Source organism: Loxodonta africana, chromosome 9 (assembly GCF_030014295.1).
Source record: "Loxodonta africana isolate mLoxAfr1 chromosome 9, mLoxAfr1.hap2, whole genome shotgun sequence".
Lineage (NCBI taxonomy): Eukaryota > Metazoa > Chordata > Mammalia > Proboscidea > Elephantidae > Loxodonta > Loxodonta africana.
Genome location: NC_087350.1, coordinates 51032563 through 51056575, shown reverse-complemented (window position 1 = coordinate 51056575; position 24013 = coordinate 51032563). Strand labels below are relative to the sequence as shown.

Sequence of the window (24013 nt, the reverse complement as noted above, 5' to 3'; positions counted from 1 at the left end):
TGACACTGTTCCTGGCCATGTGGCCCCAAACTCAGTTGTCATCCTGTTATTCTGTGAGCCACTTGCAATCTTAAAAAAAAAAAAAAAATCGTCTTTTCCTTAAATCATCCAGTGATTCCATTGCTTGCAACAGAAAATTATGATCTATACATACATATACCCTACTACAGAAACTCCACTACTAGGAACTGTTCTAAGGTATGTATTTACACGAGTATACCAAGACGCATTGGGTACAAAAATCTGAAAATCAAAAATCCATCAATAGGAGAATGGGTCAGTAAATCATGGGTACAGCCATGTACCGGCAGTTACAAATAAGATTTATTTCTCAGTGTCTTTAAATTCAATTTGTAAGTTAGAATTGGTACATCTGGTTCTTATTTAGCATCAGTTAGTCAAATGTTTATCTTTACAGTATATACTTTACCTTTCTGTGCATATAAAAGGAGCCTTGGTGGCACAGTGGTTAAAGTGCTCAGCTGCTAACAGAAAGGTCAGCAGCTGGAACCCACCAGCCACTCCAGGGGAGAAAAAATGGCTGCCTCTTTCCATAAAGATTTACAGCCTTGGAATCCCTACGGGGTTGCTATGAGTTGGAATCAACTCGACGGCAGTGGGGTATGCATATGGAACACTTAAGAAACGCTTCCAAATACACTACAACATCTAAAATGAAATAACAGAGTACATAACAATAAGTGAATATTAAAAGTAACCAGATATTGGTATCATACTGGAGAGAGAGAATGTGTGTAGCTATACAGCACTGTAAAAAAATGTTAAAGAAATGGCTCTTAAACAGTTCAGACAAAACCAGTGAAGCCGTACAATGTTTTCATGCGCATCACAAAGTAGTGAGCGTGTTCATTATTACATTATTACGAACCATTGTATTTAACTCCGATTTTTAATACAACAGGCTTTACAGCAGTCCGTTCTCTTAGTTATCCAAGTCAGACATTTGTAACCCGGGCACTGCATTATACGTAATGCAATATACAGCTCTTATTACATAAATGATACAAATCTACATATGCTGATACAAAAATGTCTCCAAAATAAATTATAAAATGAAGACTACTACGTATAATACGACTTTATGTATTTTTGAAAGGGAGAGATGACAGACTGAAGGATGGATGGATGGATGGATGTGTACTCATAAAACATTTTCTTAACAGTTAACAGTTAACTCTTAACAGTGGTTACTTTGGGGGAGGGATACGGAACAGAGATACATATTTCATGTAATCTTTGTCCTGCTTGAATGTTTTTTCAGGTCCATAGGTTACATGCATTAGGAAATAATTTAAAGTCACTTATGCAGTGAGGGCTTCCCAAATACCCATCATCCACATACATATCCCTTCCTGTTATTCTCCTTTTTACTGTTATTTTCTTCTAGGGCATTTACATGTTCTTTTATATTAATTTGTGTATTCACTTGTTTAATGCCTGCTCCCCACCGTGAGACTATAAATTCAGGGAAGGTGGTATGTTTACCACTATATTCCCAGCGCCTAGCACATTTGTTACTGTTGTTAGGTGCCATCGAGTCACTTCGACTCATAGCAACCCTACATACAACAGAACAAAACACTGCCCAGTTCTGCACCATCCTCACAATTGTTACACTTGAGCCCATTGTTGCTACCACTGTGCCAATCCACCTAGTTGAGGGTCTTCCTCTTTTTCGCCGACCCTCCACTTTTCCAAGCATGCTGTCCTTCTCCAGGGACTGGTCCATCCTGATAACACATCCAAAGTATGTGCGACAAAGTCTTGCCATCCTTGCTTCTAAGGAGCATTCTGACTGTACTTCTTCCAAGACAGATTTACTCATTCTTCTGGCAGTCCATGGTATATTCAATATTCTTTGCCAACACCACAATTCAAAGATGTCAATTTTTCTTCAGTCTTCCTTTTTCTTTGTCCAGCTTTCACATGCATATGAGGTGACTGAAAACACCATGCCTTGAATCAGGTGCACCTTAGTCCTTGAAGTGACATCTTTGCTTTTTAACACTTTAAAGAGGTCTTTTGCAGCAGATTTGACCAATGCAATGCATCCTTTGATTTCCTGACTGCTGCTTCCTTGGGGGTTGATTATGGATCCAAGCAAAATGAAATCCTTGACAACTTCAATATTTTCTCCATTTATAATGAATGTTGATTGCTGGTACAGCTGTGAGGATTTTTGTTTTCTTTACGTTAAAGTGTAATACATACTGACGGCTGTAGCCTTTAATCCTCATCAGTAAATCCTTCAAGTCCTCTTCACTTTCAACAAGCAAGGTTATGTTATCTGCATATCCCAGGCTGTTAATGAGTACTGCCTCAATCCTGATGCTGCACTCTTCTTCACATAGTTCAGCTACCCTATTTGCTCAGTGTCTTAGGCTGGGTTCTCTAGAGAAGCAAAACCTGCGAAGTGTATAAATATATACAGAGAGATTTACATCAAGGAAATGGCTAACGCGATTGTAGAGGCTAGACCATCCCAAGTCTGTGGATCAGGATAGAGGCTGGTGAACCTAACAACGACAGGGCTCCTGCTCTCAGAGTGTGAAGACCAATGAATTCTAAGACCTGCAGATAAGCTGACAGCTCAAGTCCCAAGAGCCAGAGGTCAGCCAAACAAGATGCAGACACAGGATCCAGAGTGAGCAAAAAAAACAGAATGTCTGCTTATATTTGTCTTCGAGATCAGAAATTCTGGCTTCTACTTGCTCGATTCTGCTCCTCTGACTTTCTATTGAGTTGTCTACTTCTGTAATTTTATTGTTAATATTCTGAATTTCTGATTGCTGTCTGTCTTATGGATTTTTCCAGCTTATTAAATTTTTCTTTATGTTCCTGAATAATCTTTCTAATTTCTTCAATTGCTTTATCTGTATGTTCCTTGGTTTGTTCTGTGTATTGCCTCATTTCCTTCCTGATGTCTTGAACGGTTCTGTAAATTAATCTTTTGTATTTTGCCTCTGGTAATTCCGGGAATGTACTTCCATCTAGAAGATCCCTGGATTCTTTGATCTGAGTGCTTGTTGAGGTGATCATGGTCTATTTCTTTATGTGAGTTGATATTGACTGTTGTCTCCAAGCCATCTGTAAGTTTTTGTATTAGTTTATGCTTGCTTACTGTGTCTTAGCTTCTTGCTTTGTTTTGTTTTGATATACCCCCACAGGTTGCTTGAGTGAGCTAGCTTGATTATTTTCACCTTTGGAGCTCTGACATCCTGTCCCCTGATGGCTAGAGCTGTTATCAGGTATATCAGTCCAGGAGTCCATTCACTCTTCTTGTATGAATTCAGCTCAGGTGTCCAAGTAGCTGATCATCAAGTGTGTGGTACAGGCTCTGTCCTACAGTCTTAAAGGGGCAGGAGTGATTAGTGTATGTACTGGTATCTGATTACAGCAGGAGGTCATGCTCTGAACAAGGCAGAGGGCTGAGAACCGCCGAGTGTCTCTGAGGAAAGCGTGTCCCTGTTGCCTAGAGCGTGCAAGTGGGTGGGTTCTGCAGACGGACCATGAGCACCCAAAGTTTTTGGTTGTAAGGACTGGGAGGTACCAGTTATCCTTGGACCCCTGTCGTGGGTGGCTGAGTGATCTGAGTGGAGTTACCAGTCCTTAGGTCCCTGATGTGGATAGATGAGGACCTTGTTTAATAGGCAAAGCAATGTCAAACATCAAACACCCATCTCTCCACCACAAAGCTCAAACGGTTGGAGTCTGCCAACAAGGGCCCATTCTCCCGAAATAGGCCCACACTGGTCCATGCAGAAGGGAAAGGTGCTGAAAGTCCACGGACCACTTATGCCTGGACAGGAGCCGCTTCTGTCCTGAGCTCCCCCGGTTAGTGAAGCTGTCAAATTACGTTTTCCCCCAATTGCAAATTTTTTCCTTCCCTGAGGCCGGGAGGATCGTTCTAGGTGCTCAAGAGGGCCTATCTCGGGCCCAGGGAATTCAGCCGCTGAAGCCGGCTTGGGGGTGGGGGGCACGGTAAAATATACACAAGTACTTAGCTTTTGCCGAGAGCACCGTTCTCCTCAGGTTCTGGAGGTGTGAGTAGGCTGTGCAGCTGGCTGCTTCTCCCTGAGGAAACTGAGGCCGAACGCTAGTACCAGCCCGCCACCACCACTCTGGGAATGGTGCCTGAGGGCTTCCCGTGATTCAGGTCCTGTAACTCCTCTCCACTTCTGAACGGTCTCTTCCTCCCCCTGCCCCTCAGTTCATTTTCTAAGCTTGCCTTTGAAGCTCAGGGCTCCCAGCTTGTCACAAATACACTGGTTTCACTTGTTTTTTCAGGTCTTTGTCTGTCTATTCCGCCATCTTGGCTCCGCCCAAGTCAAACTCTGCTTATATTTGGATACAAGCCACACCTACAAAGAAACTCCCATTCAACTGACTGGCTACTCACAGCAGATTCAATCATGGGAGTGATCACATATAACCACTGAGAATCATGGCCCAACCAAGTTGACACACAATCTTAACCATCACACTCAGCATACAGATTGAACAAGCATGGTGAAGGGGTAAACCCTGACGCACACCTTTCTTGATTTTAAACCACACAGTGGTTTGTTCTGTTCAAACAATTGCCTCTGGTCTATGCACAGGTTCACGTGAGCAGGATTAAGTGTTCCAGAATTCCCGTTCTTTGTTATGCTATCCATAATTTGTTATGATCCACACTCGAACACACAGTCAATAAAACACAGGTAAACATCTTGCTGGTATTCTCTGTTTTCAGCAAAGATCCATCTGACATCAGCAATATCCCTTGTTCCACATCCTCTTCTGAACCCAGCGTGAATTTCCGGCAGTTCCCTGTCGATGTACTACTGCAACTGCTTTTTAGAATGATCTTCGGCAAAATTTTACTTGTGTGTGATATTTAACAATACGGTTTCGATGATATCCGCATTCTGTTGAATCACCTTCCTTTGGAATAGCACAAATACAGATCTCTTCCAGTCAGTATGCTAGGTGGCTCTCTTCCAAATTTCTTGGTATAGACAAGTGAGGGCTTCCAGTGCTGCAATCATTTGTTGAAACATCTCAATTGGTATTCCGGCAATTCCTGGAGCCTTGTTTTTCTCCAATGCCTTCAGTGCAGCTTGGACCTCTTCCTTCAGTACCAGCAGTTATTGATCACATGCTACCTCCTGAAATGGCTGAAAGCCTACCAATTCCTTATGGTACAGTGACTCTGTGTATTTACAGTTGGCCCCGGGCCTTGTTCTGACTAATAACATACAGCTTTCCCATCATCTTTTTCCAGAGATGTAGTCAATTTGATTCCTGTGTATTCCATCTGGCGAGGTCCACATGTGTAGTCGCCGTTTATGTTGGTGAAAAAAGGTATCTGCAATGAAGAAATCGTTGGCCTTGAAAAATTCCATTACGTGATCTCTGGCGTCATTTCTATCACCAAGGCCATATTTTCCAACTACTGTTCCTTCTCCTTCGTTTCCAACTTTCACATTCCAATCACCAGTAATTATCGATGCATCTTGATCGATTTCAGACTGCAGAAGTTAGTAAAAAACTTCAATTTCTTCATCTTTGGCATTAGTGGTAGAACAGTCATATTAACTGGTCTTCCTTGTAGGCATATGGGTATTATCCTATCACTGACAGCACTGTACTTCAGGACAGATCCTGAAACGTTCTTTTTGACGATGAATACATCGTTCCTCTTCACTTGGTCATTCCCTGCATAGTAAACCAATGATTGTCTGATTCAAAATCACCAATACCAGTCCATGTCAGCTCACTAATGCCTAGGATATCGATCTTTATGTGGTCCATTTCATTTTTGACGACTTCCAGTTTTCCTAGATTCATAAATTTGTACATTATTCCCATTATTAATGGATGTTTATAGCTGTTTCTTCTCATCTTGAGTCATGCTACATCAGCAAATGAAGGTCCCAAAAGCTTGACTCCACCCACATCATTAAAGTTGATTCTACTTTGAGAAGGCAACTCTTCCCCAGTCATGTTTTGACTGTCTTCCAACTTGAGGGGCTCATCTTCCAATACTACAGCAATGTTCCACTGCCATTCAGAAGGTTTTCACTGGCTAATTTTTTCAGAAGTAGGCTGCCAGGTCCTCCTCCCTAGTGTGTCTTGGTCTGGAAGCTCAGCTGAAACCCGTCCAACAAGGGTGACCCTACTGGTATTTGAAATACCAGTAGCACACATTCCAGCATCACGCCAACATACAAGCCACCACAGTACAACAAACTGACAGATGTGTGGGGGGGCACAAATATAACAGATGCTTAATAGCTGATAAATGAAAAATATCTTATTCTTCTTTTAAGACTCACCTTAAGTGAAGTGAGGCTCTTCCTGAACGCCCATCATCTCCAACTGGCCTTTGTACCTACCGCCCTTGTCCGTTCATATACCTACCTCTCCCATTAAACTGTATCTTGAGGGCAAGAACTCTCATATTCGTATCTCTACCTGTGGTACTTGCTACAGTGTCTTTACAAAGAAGGCACTCAATAAATATTTAATAAATGAAGGAATAGCTGAACAAATAAAACCTCAAAGTAATAATTTATTTGTGTATTCAAAATCAGCATCACTTTACTGAAGTCTCATTCTTCTTGATCTGATCTTTTAATGATAGCAAAACCAGATTGTGTTGAATAAGTAGTTTCTAAACAGAAGTGTCCTATAAACCCACAGAGTGTGGAACCACCACCCTGGACTCACACTAGACATGAAGAGATACAAGATCACCACCAGCCACAATGAAGCATAAAGTGGGGATGCAGAGTAAAATGTGCAGAAACAAATCTGCTTGACTATTCACTTCCAACAACTTCTCCTAAATTCAGTGTTAAGCTCAGAAGACAAATTACTACAGTTCAAAAGCAAAAGAAACCAATTTTTCCATTTAAAAAATGCAACAAACAACTTGTGTGAGATGTGGTAAAATGTTAACTGACAAACCTGAATAAAGGGTATGTGACCGTTCATTTTACAATACTGTAACTTTTCTGCAAGTCTGAAATCTTTTCAAGTAAAAAAAAAAAAAGTAATAAAATTTCTTAAGAGAAAAGGTTATCTCACCTTTACTATCATTTAAAGGAATCATATGAGGAGAAATAAAAACAATACTTTGATGAAGAAAACAAATACATTTCGATAATGCAAATCAGAACAACTCTAAAATTACTGTATTTTCATTTTAAGATAATTACAAAGATTCATCCTTATGCTGAGGGCAAATCATTCTCCCCAAGAGACAGGGAACACGTGTTGTCTAAAACCTCGTAAGAGGCAAGATAACACAATGGAACGGCAAAGTCTCCAACCGGTAATTCCTAAACTAGCCAAGGCAGCCACAATACCAAGGCAAAAAATGTAAGCTATAAATGACAGCTGGAAAAACACCAGCTACACAAGACCTGTTCAAATTTCTGGACCTTATACAACGTGACTCAGAAATTTAGCACAAAGGTTGGAATTTGCAAATCTCAATTCTTCTAAATATAATTTTATCATGGGGGAGAGGTCATTAAAAGAAATACTCTTATCTAGCAGTTAGAGTTAAAAAACAAAAATAAAAAGCTGGTCTATAAAGAGGAGCATCTATTTACAGGCCAGGCATGAGACCAGATGCTTCATATACATTACTGATACCATTTCAAAGATAAGGAGCCAACAACCACAGAAGAGTTAAATGATACCCACAATCCCTCAGAAGTTAAGCGGTAAATAGGGACCCTAGTCACTCTAGCTCACCAAAAAAAAAACACCTATGCATACACCTGCCACTTTGCCTCTGCCTGGCAGGCTCTTCACTCAAATCTCACCTTCTTCACTCACAAGACTACCCTAACTTTCCTATTTAATACTGTAATCTGTACCCCACTCCACCCTCTGCCCACCACTTCCAAGTCCCCTTATGCTGCTTTAATTTTTTTAACTTTTTGTTTTAAGATGCTTGTTCATTCACATGCAGATGTAAGAAATAATACAGAGAGATCCCTTGTATCCTTCACCCAATTCCCCCAATGGTAAAATCCTGTATAACTATAAAATCTTGTACTATATCACTGTGTTACTTTTTTTTCCCTAGTATTTGTCACTTTCTAACATATTACAAATATACTTATTATGTTGTTGTTGTTCACTGCCGTCTCATGGTGACCCCATGCACAACAAAATGAAATGCTGCCCGGTCCTGTGCCACCTCTACGATTGGTTAAGGATTGGACAGTACTGATCCATGGGGTTTCACTGGCTCATTTTTGGAAGCAGATCACCTGGCTTTTCTTCCTAAATAATTATTACAGTTGTTGTTTACTATCTATCTACGCTCATTAAAATATAACCTCCTCATAGGCAGGAATTTTTTTCTATATTTTGTTCACTGGTATATCCCAAGCACCTGGAACCAGGCCTAATACATAACAGGTATTCAATAAATACCATATTTGTTGAATGAATCAAAGCGCTGTATTGTACTGCCTCCTCTAACAGGAACCAGACCAGCTATGTAAGAGACCATCCTGGTAAACAAGAGAATCTGAAACAACAGAGAAACATTACACTCACCCATGGTGACATAAGGCAATTTATCAGTTGATCCATGAGGATAGATGCTGTAGAGGTGAGGTCCAGTAATATCTACTCCTCCTAAAACTAGGGCTGCACCAATGTATCCTTGATACCTGGTGATCAGAATATGCATAAGAAAATAAAATGAGTCTATGCATTGCATCACTGTAACTTAACCAAAAGCTACATGAGAATGACAACAAAAAGCTTCTTATATTGAGGTTGTTTCATTAAGGGGTTATTAGTTTGATGAGAACAATTAGGAAGAGAACTAACATTATTTGAACACTTACTATCAGCTAATATAAACATAAATCGTGTGAGGTGCTCCACATACCTTATCTCACCTAATCCTTCATAATCACCTTTAAAAAAAAGCCAAAACCAAACTCATTGCTGTCAAGTCGATTCCGACTCATAGCAACCCTAAAGGACAGAGTAGAGCTGCCCCCATAGGGTTTCCAAGGAGCACCTGGTGAATTCAAACTGCTGACCTTCTGGCTAGCAGTCGTAGCTCTTAACTGCTGTGCCACCAGGGTTTCCGTAAGTGCTACAGATGAGACTTAAACCAAAGTTCTGAAGTCAAATTCTGTACTTTTTTTTTTTTTTTTACACCGCTCTCATTTTATGTAACTCACCAAAAATGTCAGAAGACATAAAGGACCATAAATTTCCTGGTTTAATTTTTTAAATTTCCCCTCAAAACTTATTAATTTTAACCTTTACAAAGTCTATTAAACTAAAACTGACAAAATACTGAAAAAACAAAACTTAGGATTTCTAAGACATTCTAAAGAGATTAACAGAAACGTGCTAGATTATTCAACCAAATGCTTTAAACAACACTGCAAGGAAAACCTTGAAATATTCTATTTGCAACAATTTTACAAGTTTAAAAATGGTTTTAAATGCAATGCACCATGTAAACCACCAGAGGGAGCTTTATATTTAAAGTCAAAATCCACAAAAGTCTACAGAAATCTCTGGTCAATAGGAGTGCTTTTAACAAGTTCTACTCAGACTGTACTGGGAGAACGTAGTTGATTGGCAATAATTCAGAATTATGACTGTGTACACTAATAAATGGAAATCACTGACATAAGGGCTGAGTTCAGCCAGAGCAGGAATTAGGTAGATAGAACTAGACTTCCTCCCGTATGACTAAAGTCTTGATCTCCTCATTAGTAAAACAGGAACTATATGACTGGGAGTTATGCCAACCAGATATATGAGGAGCTGCAAATTCACAGAAATGCAGGGACCAGGCAGGAAAGAGGGTGAAGTCAGCCAGGCAGGGCATGGCAAACCAGAACATACAGACGTCCTCTAAAGGCAAGAGACACACTCAGCTCCCAAAGATTACGGCCATGCATTATCCCACCTTCTTTCTGAATTATTCAGAAGAAGCTGGAAATGCAGACTTTCTAATTAAAATCTCCCAACTGATAATTATAGGCCACTATTTTTTTTAAGTATCATGTGACCCAAGTAAAATTTCTCTACAGGCTTAATGTAGTCTATGAGCTGCCAGTTTACAACCTTTGCTCTCTATTCCTGCTGCCCTGTAACTTTCACAACATCCATTCTATAAAAAAATCCATTCTATAGATAAGGAAAAGAGGAAAGAATTTGTTAAAGATAATGCAAGTCCTTGGCTGCTAACCAAAAGGTCTGCAGTTGGAATCCACCAGCTGCTCCTTAGATACCCCGTGGGGCAGTTCTACTCTGTTCTATAGGGTCACTATGAGTCAGAATGGACTCAACAGGCAATGGGTTTGGGTCTGGGTTTCTCTTAGGAGGAGCAAGTAATTACTATAACATAGACAACCCTGCAACAATAGTATCAACAAACAATAATTTACTAATAGATACACAGGTAGATAGGCATGCTAAAGAGGTATGGGAGGGAATAAGGGAGCACACCCACCTGCAGATACAGGTTTAGTTGTGGATATTTCTACACACAGAATTGTAGGTGCTGCGGGTATATTAATATAAACAATAGAGCACACAGGGGCACAGTCACGGACACTCTACTTAGACATAACCAAACACCTTGTGGGATGAAGTTCCTAGGCTCAAAGCAAAGTACCACAGACTCGGGGGACATCTACATTAATTAGCACAATATAAATGATGAAGACAAAGTTCTACATCCTACTTTGGTGAGTAGCATCTGGGGTCTTAAAAGCTTGCAAGCAACCATCTAAGATACAACTATTGGTCTCTTCCTATCTGGAGTAAAAGAAAGTGAAGAAAACCAAAGACTCAAGGAATAATTAGTCCAAAGGACTAACGGACCACATATACCACAGCCTATAGGACCACAAGACCAGAACTAGATGATGCCTGGGTACTACTACAGACTGTTCTGGCTGAGATCACAGCACAGAGTCCTGGACAGAGTGGGAGAAAAATGCAGAACAAAAAATCAAATTCACAAAAAAAGACCAGACTTAGTCATCTGACAGAGACTGGAAGAACCCCTGCGACTACAGCCCTAAGACACCCTTCTGACCTGGAACTGAAGCCATTCCCAGTGACAACTTTCAGCCAAACAATAGACAGGTTCATAAAATAAACAATAACATCCAAGAGGAAAGTGCTCCTTAGACCAATCAATTATACAAGATCAAAAGGGCAACATCTGCCCAAAAGCAAAGACGAGAAGGCAGGGCAGGGGTACAAAATCTAGAGGAAAGGAAACAGGGAACCCAGAGCAGAAATAGGGAGAGTGCTGAAACATTGTGGGGAATGCAACCCATGTCATGGAACACTTTCTGTACAAACTACCGAATGGGAAACTAATTTGCTCTGTAAACTTTCACCTAAAGCACAACAAAAAATGTAAAAGGAAAAAATCATTTGTGTGTTTACACGTATGTGGGCAGGGGGTGAAGAGGTTCCACACGGGGGGGTCGCACAAAATGAACTCAAAGGTTCCTTCCAGCTTTTCTAACTATAAGCAAGAAAGTTCCTCATATCCAATAATATCACTATATCTCATGAAATGACTCTATTGGGCACGTGCAATTTATCCATGACAAACACCTGATCCCATAAACGCAAATGTACTATTAAAAACCTTATGAAATTAAAATGGCTTTTTAATAATAATTGATTCCTGAAATAAAATGTATATTTTTTAATGCCTTTTCCCTAGCTTCTAGGCTCCCCTTTGCTAAAAATCTACTAAAACGTGAGAAAATGCTACAGAAACCCCCATCTTGAAGCCTTACCTGAAAAGCATCTGCTTCAGCATCCGATTGGCTGTCACAACTCTGGGAAGGCGGCCAGTGGAGAGGGAGTGGAGTTCCAAGTTAGAAGAAATGAGCTGGGTTGTCATATCTGTATCTGCAGCTGTCCCAGCACCACAACAACTGAAAAAACATGATTAGAAACTTAGCTGAAATTCAATTACCACAAGGCACAATTAGAAGTGAAGCTTCTTGGATAGCTTCCACAAAGTTCAGGTACACAAAGATGTTCTGAGTACGTACAGGGATTGTTAACTGTTCTGTCTAACCAATCTTACAATTAGCATTAAAGCTGTACGTGCTCATCTACTTACACGTGAGTACATTCTTTGTGGCTCAATGGAACATTTCAAGTCATTAGTTTCTGTACTAACAGAACATGCATTTTACTAATCCCACAAATATATCCAAATTTTACAAAAGAACGGGTGCTCTTAAAAATCTTGCAATTCCAAGGAACCCTGATGGCACAACGGTTAAGCACTCAGAAGCTAACTGAAAGGTTGGTGGTTTGAACCCACCCAGCAGCTCCATGGGAGAAAGACCTGGAGATCTGGTCCAGGGCTCTGAACCAGTTTGGTCACGGCTAATGATGCGAAACAAACAGACCCGAATTTTTACAACTTGGGTGACCCAGAATGGGAAAAATTGCTGGCTGAAGCCCTTGAATGGGAGACCTGAAAGAAGTATAGTAAGCCCTTTTAGGAGCCTGATGCATAAGACTGGATTACTGGCAGGACTGTAAAGTGCAACACACATTCAAAGTGGCACAGTCGGCCACCATCTTTGAGCACGGCATCGCTGTTTGCAACTCTACTCAAAATCTGACAGGCAAGAGATTTGGTTGTTACACAACATGTATGCTGCCCTTGGTTTCAAGAGGGACACAAGGTTTCTAACAGAAATTTTTTCTATTCCGGTTATCGTTCCAGTTCAAATTTTAAAAAATTCCGGTCTGTTCCAGCTTCACTTCCACAGCCATGGCTGAACCGGGAAGAACTGATTCAAAGCCCTAAAGTCCAATAAAGATGATAGCCTAGAAGACTTTGTGGGGTCCCCTGAGACTATGGTCCCCAGACAGCCTTCCAACTCAGAAATGAAGCCACTTCCAAAGTACACCTTTCATTCATTCAAAAAAAAAAAAAAAAACCCATTACCATCATGTCGATTCCGACTCATAGCGACCCTACAGGACAGAGCAGAACTACCCCATAGAGTTTCCAAGGAGTGCCTGGTGGATTGGAACTGCCGACCTTTGGTTAGCAGCTGCAGCTTTTAACCACTACACCACCAGGGTTTCCATACATGTGTGTATATATATATACATATATGTATATGCATATGTATATATATACACATACATATTTGTACAGAAATCACACTTCTCTTGCCATAATTCATTGATGTGATAACTGATACTGCATTTTTTGTGGTAAAGGTTATTATATATACATATTTTAATAATTTCTTTTTTTTATTATCAAAGTGATATATCTTCACGATACGGAACTTAGAAAAAAAAATTTTTTAATTTAAAAGAAGCAAAAAGTTACCTACAACCTCAGCATTTAAAACAAGCCAAAGATTAGAAAGGCCTATAAAACAAGCCATTACACACATTGAGGAACATGCCTCTTAGATCTACCAAGTATCTGAGACCAAACGCGCAATACCTACCCAGAAGCAAATATGACTAGGCATGAAGGGACAGGAAAGCTGGACAAACAGAAACAAGGAGCCCAGGGTAGAAAGAGCAAGAGTGCTGACGCAGGTGGGGATTGCAACCAATGTCACGAAACAATTTGTGTATGAATTTTTTAATGAGAAACTAATTTGCTCTGTAAACTTTCACCTAAACACAATTAGAAGAAAATCTTTATGGGTCAGTTCTACTTTGTCACATGGGGTCACTATGAGTCAAAATTGACTTGATGGCAGGCAAGGTCATGGAAGCTCCACAGACCCATCCAAACTCCCTAAGGGACCAAATTGCATAGGGTTGTGGGCACTATGGTCTCAGGGAACATCTAGCTCAACTGGCATAACAGTTTATAAAGAAAATGATTTACACTGTACTTTGGTGAGTAGCATCTGAGGTCTTAAAAGCCTGTGAGCAATCATGTAAGTTACTCCACTGGTCTCACCCCTTCAGGAGCAAGGGAGAAAGAACAAAACTAAAGACACAAGGGAAAGATGAGTCCAAAGGACTAACGGACCACATCTACCACAGCCTCCACCAGGCTGAGTCCAGTGCAACTAGATGGTACCCAGCTACCGCCACTGACTGCTCTGACAGGGATCACAGTAGAGGGTCCCAGACAGAGCTGGAGGAAAATGTAGAACAAAATTCTAACTCACAGAAAAAAAAAAAAAAAGAGAGCAGACTTACTGGCCTGAAAGAGACTGGAGAAACCCCAAGAGTATGCCCCCTGGACACCCTCTAACTCAGTAATGAGTTAACTCCTGAGGTTCACCCTGAAGCCAAAGATTAGACAGGCACATCAAACAAAACAAGACTAAAGGGGCAGAACAGCCCAGGGACAAGGACTAGAAGGCAGGAGGGGACAGGAAAGCTGGTAATAGGGAACCAAGGTTGAGAAGGGAGAGTGTTGACATGTCATGGGGTTGTTAACCAATGTCATAAAACAATAAGTGTGCTAAAAAAGAAAAAAAAACTGATCTGATGGCACCCAACAACAATATATCCTTACAACAGAGGAATATGTAATGGTAAAAAAGCATGAGGAAGGTTCCTGTGCATTCATTTAGGTACAAGATACTAAAAATATATATAAATGAAAAATTCGGCAATTCAACATTTATCAAATATTTGCCACATACCAATCATTATACTAAGTGCTGGAAATTAAAAATAATAATAACAGTAACATGGTCCTGGCATACGAATTCAAAGACGAGTGGAGGAGACATAGGTAAACAAAAAATTATAATACCTCATATGATACAATATATAGTAGCACTGGAACAAAATGCTATGGGAAAGAGAGCAATTCTGATCTCGGAGAGGAAGTTTCACAGAAGGTGGATTGGGATGGATAAAAAGCCTCTACATGCAAAGAAAAGGGAAAGAGCACTTCTAAGCAGAGGGCCTGGGGGGACATCAGGATGGTCCCAGTGTACCTGTAGCATGGGGTGATGACAGCTGAAAAAGAGTAAAAACATAAGCTGTTGTGAGATCGTGCAAGGCCTTAAATATCATGCTACAGAGTTTCGACTTTATTCTAAAAGCAGAGTGAAAACGTGAAAAGACTCTTCAAAAAAATTTTAAAGACATAAGGGACATAATCAGATCTGTATTTTAAAAATCCAATATGGCGGAAGAGTGGACAATGAAAAGAAGAGACCGAGACACAGAGACAATTTAATAACAACTGAGAACTGAGAGAGTTCAACTGAGAAAACAAAAAACCTGAACTAAAATGCCTTACCAGTAGAAAGGCTAGGAGGAAATGGATTCAAGAAGCACATGGAAAGCAAAACTGGCCACCAACTGAATTAGAGACTGAAGCAAAGAAAGGACTTGAGGATACATGGCTTAGGTGACAGGGTAGATGAAAATTCCAATAAGGAAGACAGAAAATATAGGGTGAATGTTAAGTTTTAGTAAGGAGGGTAGTAAGTTCAGCTTTGGTCCCTGTAGGTTTCTACTTTCGTAAAGATTAAAGCCAAGAAAACCCTGTAGGGCAGTTCTACTGTCACATGGAGTCACTACGAGCTAGAATTAACAGCATCCAAGAACAACAAAATATTTGAAAATACACAAGCTATTCACACTAACCAATACTTACTAAATGTTAGGAGATATGAAGTGTATTTTTGAACAGTTCTTGTCAGCAACAACCATTCCTTCAGTTGCCCTTGTATCTGCTCCAAGAACTATGCCATCCTATTGGAGGGAAAAAAAAAGTTTAGAAATAATTTTAGATATATAAACCACAGCTCTCTAGCTTAGGGAAAACAACGTTAGCCATCTCCTGCTCCCCCAACCCCACACCCCCAGGTAAATCTCCTACCAAAAATACTGTGCCACACTTTCAGAGTTCAAGAAAAGGCTCATTAATAAACCTTATTAGTTGAATCCTGAGTAGGTGGTAGGAACCGCCATCCCCATTTTCAGATTTTAAAAATGGGGCTCAGAGATTCAGTGATTTCTTATAAATCACAAAGCTAATCTTGGAAAAGCCTGGATTAAGATCCAGAAATCCTTCCAATAAAAGAGACACCTCTGTCAATTTTTTTTAAATAAGTCATTCTTTACCTTCAACAACAGTAATCATTATCTCTTGACCCTTACAACAATTTAAGGCAGGAGTTATTATCTCCATTTGCTGGATGAGGAAAGGGTGGCTGTGAGAAGTGGCCCAACCAAGGTTGGAAGCAGCACAGAAGCTCAATGAATAAATGTCTGACGCCAAATCTTCGGTTCTCCCATTATATCACCCTGCCTCCTACAGCAGTTAACTTAAAACAAAAAAGACAACAGGGCGTGCTTGTAGCCTGTGCAGACGAAACCACATGATTTGAAGCGGCATTGTAACTGGGTAAAAAGACAGCTCTGACGGAGCACATTATAATGTTCAAAAAGTAAATTAGCATAGAGTTTTAGCCTTGTAGGTATACTGATACATGTAAGCTGGGTTTATGAAAAAATATTTTTGTTGTTACAACCACAGGAATATTTTTACTAAAAAAAATAAATTTCTACTGAAACACTGCACAAAAAATTTACAGACATTTTGGTGTCACCCCCTCTAACACTGTCACTGAGTACAGTCTGCATCCCTTGTACCTCCCCCCTCCCCAGTGATGTCACTGGCCCACGGTTGTCCCAAAGCTGCTGGTTGAGAGGTGGACCAGTAAGCACAGGGGGCCAGACACAACCAAAAAAAGCCACACTGCACCTGACCTGAAGTGACAACACACCTGCTGAAAGAAACACACCTGGTAACTCCTGATCCATGGCGTGCTTGCCCAGTGACACAGAAATGGACATGAGTAATCTGAGAAGGGTAAGCAGGTTCCTCTTCTATGATGCTAAGCAGGGGTACTTGTGGTGGTGGAGGGGACCAGTTCACCTCTAATCTATTGCTGTTCTTTACTGTTTGCTTTCTATAAGTAATCTGTTTCTGTTGTTTTTTTCCTTCTATAAATAATAATGGCTTTCCATTACCAACACTTTGTAAAATGTCTTTTTGTATGCAACCCAACTGGATCAGAGAGTATAGTCCTTAGCCCTAACAGTTTCATGACTGCTTGGGATTTACAGTACAACCTGTGTGTATATACACATGTACAGGTTTCAGATGAAACCTGACCCCTGACTGGTCAATCAATTTTTAATGAATACCTTCTATCTGTCAGGTACTATTCTGGCAGTGGGAGCAAATGGTAACTGAAACACAATCCTATAACTTAGTGTTCTAAAATATTTCATGTCAGGTTCACACTGGTCTCATGTGAAGAAAGGTATTGGGATTAAAATGGTACCAACTCACAGAATCCAGACTTCCTGGAGCCATGGAGGCTGGATGATCCCCTGAAACTATTGTCCTGAGGTAATCTTTAAACATTAAATCTTAAACCAAAAATATCCCCTGAAGTCTTCTTAAAACCAAACAGTAATTTAGCTTAACTAGTAAAGAATGTCTGCCTTGAGCATTGTGCTCTTTTAAGATCCAGCCATATGGGATAAAACTGACAACAGCAACTCAAAAGATGAGATAGGAACCTTAGGGGGAAGTGAGTTTATGTTAATGAAAGAGGGAACAACTCGGAAAAGAAGGGTAAGAATGGTTGCACAAACGGAAGAATGCAATTAACGTCAACAAATTGTGCATGCAGAAATTATCGAATTGGTGTATGTTCTGCTGTATATATCTTAACAACTGAATTTTTTAAAATTATTTTAAAAAAGTAAATTGCTCTCCTGTCAATGACTCTGCAAAGAATGAAAAGAATATGAAGTGTTAACAAACGCACATAATCTAGCGACAAAAGCAATCGCTCCTAAAGGGCCTTTTCCTGATGTACTCTGTAACATCAGCCCTTCCTGATCCAGCAAAGAGAGATCTATATCCTGTTATCAATCCAGTCATTTCTACTCCAGGTTACCTTATAGACCACTCCCGCAATGGTCGTGCCAGTTTTCCGGGCTGCTGGAAGCTTGTAACCTTTCTTTGCAAATTCGGCTTCCAAGAAGGCATTCCTAAGTGCAAAAAAGAAAAAAATGCTGAAGGGCAGGACGACACTGAGCCGCAATGGCACGAAAAGTACTTAATAGTTAACTCAGGAATAGAAAAACTCTTTCTCGCCCATCTGTTCACTGAATCCTCCCAATATCAGGAATATTGTTCTTTTTTTTTTTTTTTAAGAAAACCGCCTCAAAGAATGGCCGCGATTCGTCTAAGGAGACGGTGTCCGTGGGAGCTGGAGAGGTGTGAGGGCTAATCCGGCCTCAAGAGAAACCCACGCTGAGGCCCAGGTTGCCCTGAGTCACCCGAGCCGCGAGCCGCAGGCCCCGTAGTCTCCCGCACACTCGGTCTTTCCAGACCAGGCCGCGGCAAAGCTCCGACCGGGGCACCGTACTCCCACTTCCGCCCCGGACCCCGACCCGCAAAGGCCGCACCTTCGGCAGTTATCAAAAGAGAAACCTCCAACCGGTCGCTCATACACCGACACAGCCGCCATCTTCCCGAGTAAGCACTTCCGGGCCGAGGGCGGGGACAAACAAAAAGAGCCGAGTACTTCCGGCACCGCAGGCGACTCGGGCTTAACAGGCGGGTCAACTCAGAGCAAGGACAATTATCTTAGCGTTATTAATTCCTAGACAAGCCCGGAGATATTTGCGATATATCGCCCCCAGTGGCGGGGAGGAGACCCTTATTCCCGGAGCGGGAGAAGGACTTGAACAAGATGAACAGACCAGAGACCAGTCCCCAGCCGCCCAGACCAGACTTGTTTTTATCGTTAATTTAGCTCCGCTGGGCTGAGCCGGATTTGATAAGACGTCAATGGATTTGGGTTTTTTTTTTTTTGGAAGCGGGGAGCAGAGGAAAGGAAGGGCATGGGCTTCAGAGACAGACACAACCAGGCTCCAGGCCCAGTCCCACTACCTCCTTGCATTGAGCAAGTCAGCTCCACTCTCGTGTTTCTTCCGCTGTAAAATGGAGATGACACCTACCTCAAAAGACTCTTGTGAAATGGCCAATAAGCACATAAAAAGATGCTGGACATCCTTAGTTATCAGGGAAACACAAATCAAAACCACAGTGAAATGCCACTTTACACATGTCGTTCTTAGGTGCTGTCCAGTTGGCCCTGACTCATAGCGACTGAAGAAAGCACCGGCCAGCTCTGCACCATCCTCAAAATCATTGCTGTGTTTGAGCCCATTGATGTAGCCACTGTGTCAGTCCATCTCACGAGGGTCTTCCTTTTGCGTTGACCCTCTACTTTGCCAATCATGATGTCCTTCTTCTCCAGGGACTAGTCCTTCCTGATACCATATCCAAAGTGCATGAGAGGAAAACTCACCATCCTTGATTCCAAGCAGCATTCTGGCTGTACTTCTTCCAAGATAGATTTGTTCATTCTTCAAGCAAAAAAAAAAAAAAACGTTGCCATGGAGTCGATTCTGACTAATAGGGACTCTATAAGACAAAGTAGAACTGCCCCATAGGGTTTCCTAGGAGCAGCTGGTGGAAACCAACTGCCAATCTTTTGGTTAGCAGCCTAGCTCTTAACCACGGCACCAGCAGGCCCATGGTCTATTCAATATACTTTGCCAACACCATAATTCAAAGGCGTCAATTATTCCTTCGTCATTCATCCTCCAGCTTTCACATGTGTAAGATGCAATTGAAAATAACATGACTTGGGTCAGGTGTGCCTTAGTCCTCAAAGTGACATCTTTGCTTTTAACACTTTAAAGAGGTCTTTTGTAGCCAATTTCCCCAATGCAATACATCGTTTGATTTCTTGACTGCTGCTTCAATGGGGGTTGATTGTGGATCCAAGAAAAATGAAATCCTTGACAACTTCTATACTTTCTCCATTTATCAGGATATTGCTTATTGGTCCAGTAGTGAGGATTTTTGTTTTCTTTATGTTGAGGTGTAATCCATACGGAAAATCTTTGATTTTCATCAGTAAGCGCTTCAAGTCCTTTACACTTTCAGCAAGCAAGGTTGTTACATTTGCATATCAAAGGTTGTTAATGACTCTTCCTTCAGTCCTAATGCCGCATTCTTCTTCATACAGTCCAGCTTCTTGGATTATTTGCTTAGCATACAGATTGAATAAGTATAGTGAAAGGATACAACCCTGATGCACACCTTTCCTGATTTTAAACCACACAATATCCCCTTGTTCTGTTCAAACGACTGCCTCTTTTTCTATGTACAGGTTCCTCATGAGCACAATTAAGTGTTCTGGAATTCCCATTCTTCGACATCTTATTCATAATTTGTTATTATCCACACAATCAAATGCCTTTGCATAGTCAATAAAACACAGGTAAACATCTTTCTAGTATTCTCTGCTTTCAGCCATGATCCTTCTGACATCGGCAATGATATCACTCATTCCACATCCCCTTCTGAATCCAGCTTGAATTTCTGGCAGTTCCTTTCAATGTACTGCTGCAACCATTTTTTTAATTATCCACAGCAAAAATTTTACTTGTGTGTTACATTAATGATATTGTTCAATGATTTCTACATTCTGTTGGCTCACCTTTCTTTAGATTGGGCACAAATACAGATCTCTTCCATTTAGTGCCAAATTTCTTGGCATAGATGAGTGGGTACTTCCAGCGTTACATCCATTTGTTGAAACATCTCAGTTGATATTCCATCAATTCCTGGAGCCTTGTTTTTCACCAATGCCTTCAGCGCAGTTTGGACTTCTTTCTTCAGTGTCATCATTTCTTGATCATATGCTCCCTCCTGAAATGGTTGAACGTCAACCAATTCTTTTTGGTGTAGTGACTCTGGATATTCCTTCTATCTTCTTTTAATGCTTCCTTCATCGTTCACATGCTAACTGGAAAAACCAACCCTTTGCTGTAGAGTTGATTCTGACTCATGGTGACCCCATGTGCTTCAGAATAGAACTGTCTTCCACAGGGTTTTCAATTAGAATGGCTATAATACAAAAAAAAAAAAAACTAGTGTTACCCATGACGTGGCGGAATTGGAACCCTCATACATTGTTTGTGGGAATGTAAAGTGGTGCAAGTGCTCTGGAAAACAATGTGGTAATTCCTCAAAAAGTTAAATACAAACTTAACATATGACCCAGCAATTCGATTCCTAGGTATATACACAAAAGAATTGAAAGCATATTGTCTTAGTTATCTAGTGCTGCTATAACAGAAATCCCACAGATGGATGGCTTTAACAAACAAATTTATTCTCTCACAGTATAGGAGGCTAGAAGTCCTAACTCAGGGTGTCAGCTCCAGGGCAAGGCTTTCTCTCTCTGTCAGCCCTGGGGGAAGGTCCTTGTCATCAATCTTCCCCTGGTCTAGGAGTTTCTCAGCCCAGGGACCCCAGGTCCAAAGCACCACCTCTGCTCCTGGCTCTTGTTTGGTGGTAATGAGGTTCCCTCTTCTCTCTGCTCAATTCCCTCTTTTATGTCTCAAAAGAGATTGACTCAAGATACAAGCTGATCCTGTAGATTGTGTCCTACCTCATTAATATAACTGCCTCTAACCCTGAATCAGTAACATCAGAGAGGTTAGGATTTACGACACATAGGTAATTAGATCAGGTCACAAAATGGAGGACGACAAAACAATACTGTGGCTCATGGCCTAGCCAAGTTGACACACATTTTAGGGGGACATAATTCCATGCATAACACATATGTTCACACAAAAACTTGTACACAAACATTCATGGCAGCATTATTCATAATCTCCAAATAGTGAAAACAACCCAAATGTCCATCAGCTCATGAAATGATAAAGTGTGGTATGTCCATTCAATAGACTATTTATTATTTCAGCCCTAAAAAAGAATTAGGTACTGATACGTGCTATCACATGGATGAACCTTGAAAAGATTATGCTAAGTGAAAGAAGCCAGACACAAAAGGCCACATATTGTGTGGTTCCATTTATATGAAATGTCCTTAATAAGCAAGTCTTTGGACACAGAAAGTAAATTAGTGGTTTCCGGAGGCTACAAGGAGGGCAAAATGGAGAGTGGCTATTTAATGGGTAAAGAGTTTCTTTTTAGAGTGATGAGAATGTTCTGGAATTAGGTAGTTGTGATGTTTGCAGAATATTGTGAATATACTAAAAACCGCTGATTGTACACTTTAAAATGGTTAAAGTGGTGAATTTTATGTTATTTGAATTTTATCTCAATTTTCTCGAAAGGCTGCAGTGGGATTTGATTATACGTATAACACACCTATCCTAGTGCATAACAGCTGCTTGAAAATTAGTTATTGAAACAGTCATTTCATTTTGTCAATAACCCAAAGAGGAAGGTATATAATCCAACCAATTTTACTGATGGAAATTGAGGCTCATTGAAGTGAAGTGACTTGCACAAATTTACATAGCAAGTAAATGACAGCCTCAGTGACTGTGGGATGAATTTATTTACTCAAAAAATATTTATTGAGCACCCACTATGTGTCAGGCATAGTTCTAGGTACAAATGAACAAATAGCACTGCAGGTGCCTGGGACCTGTCACCATTACGCGTTCAACAAATATTTGTCAGAGGTTGAATTCCCTTTCATTACCATTCTGGGTCTTTTGTGGGGAATGAGGACAATAAAGCCTTTTCCAGCTGCCGTGATGAAAATCTACTATTGGAAAAGTTTGTCTACCTCCTGTGTAACCAACTTTCTACTTTGGTGAGGGCAAAAAAAAAAAAAAAAAGAGTAAAAAGATTTGGGACCTGTTCTAAATAAGTCCACTTGCCGATAAGAGATACTTGACACCACAGAATCTAGGAAGGAGGGGTCATAATTTGACATGCCCTGATAATTGTAGAATGAGTGACTGCCTCCACAGCGTTCATCAAACCCTCTTACTGCTGCTCTGGGTTCAGCCTTTGGGGAATAGACACAAAGATGAATCAGAGGTAGTTCCTCCTCTCTTGAGCTCACAATCCCAGGGAGAAGAGAAAGTCCCCAGAAAGACTCACGGCCCTGCGGGCTAAGGGCTGGACAGAAGGGGGCACAGGGCAGAAGTGGGGGTCTGGTGTGGCTGCAGGGAAGGAAAGCAGAGCAGACTGTAGACTCCAGAGGATGGTGACAGGGCACCTGTGGCCCACCAGAGGGTCTGGGTGGGAGCTGGAGGAGTCAAAGAAGCGTGTGGAAATGACTTGTGACCACGGTTTGTCCACAGGGCGTTTCTCTTCTTAATTGGACTTCCTTGGTATCGTTTTCACACCCAGACTGAGCTGAGGAGGTAGCAAAGCTTCATCTTATGGCCTCCGGAAGTAGCCCAGCAGAGGCGACCAGAGTCCAGCAGAGGGCGACCGAGAGCCTCCAAGCAGCCCGGGCAGCCCAGGCCCGGCCTGTGAATCAAAGGCCAAGAAAACCCCACTCAGCTCAGGACAGCACCAGGCTGCAGCCTCAGTGCCACCAGCCCTCCAGCCTTGTTGGGGGCAGCCATGGGTCCCCAGTGCTCAGAGACCTTGCCTCAGTATGGCTGCTGCCCCTCCAGGACTGCAGCCCAGCCCAGAATGCCCTCCCCAAGGCCTTGACACAGTCCTAGACACAGTCCTACTCAACCCCTGGCAGTGCCACCAAACCCGAATGACCAGTGAGGCCAACACCTCTGCTCTGGCTGTGGTTGTGACCTCAGGGGAGCCATCAGCCTCTCTGTGTCCCAATAATACGGTAACAACCAACATTCTCTGACAGCACCCAGCATCCTGGGCTCTGTCCTAACCACCTTATATACAGAGTCTCGTGAGATAATCCCACCTAAATGTGCCAAGCATCAGGAAAACAGATGAGCAAGAGACACACAGTGAGTGCCTGCCCTCAGGGTGCAGACAGTCCCTAAAGATCGGGCATCATTTCTCCACTATACGGATGAAGCAACCAAGGTCCAGAGAGGTGAAGTCACTGGCTCAAGGTCACATGGTGATAAGTGGCAGAGTCAAGATATAAGCCAC

The 24013-nt window shown here is 41.4% G+C and overlaps 1 protein-coding gene across 3 annotated transcripts in view; it reads right to left on the bottom strand.

Annotated features, from left to right (window-relative positions):
• PSMB7 (proteasome 20S subunit beta 7) overlaps positions 1-18605 on the bottom strand; it is a 70099-nt gene extending 51494 nt beyond the window's left edge. For all 3 annotated transcript variants that reach the window (XR_010323021.1, XM_003407747.4, XM_064291451.1), the window contains exons 1-5: positions 18493-18605; positions 17979-18072; positions 15656-15753; positions 11829-11969; positions 8587-8702 (exon numbers count right to left, since the gene is read on the bottom strand). Coding sequence is in view for 2 of the 3 variants with exons in the window: in XM_003407747.4 (XP_003407795.1) it covers positions 8587-8702; positions 11829-11969; positions 15656-15753; positions 17979-18072; positions 18493-18554 (511 nt within the window). In the remaining variant the exon portion in view is untranslated. The remainder of the gene's footprint in view (positions 1-8586; positions 8703-11828; positions 11970-15655; positions 15754-17978; positions 18073-18492) is intronic.
• Positions 18606-24013: the final 5408 nt, after the last annotated feature.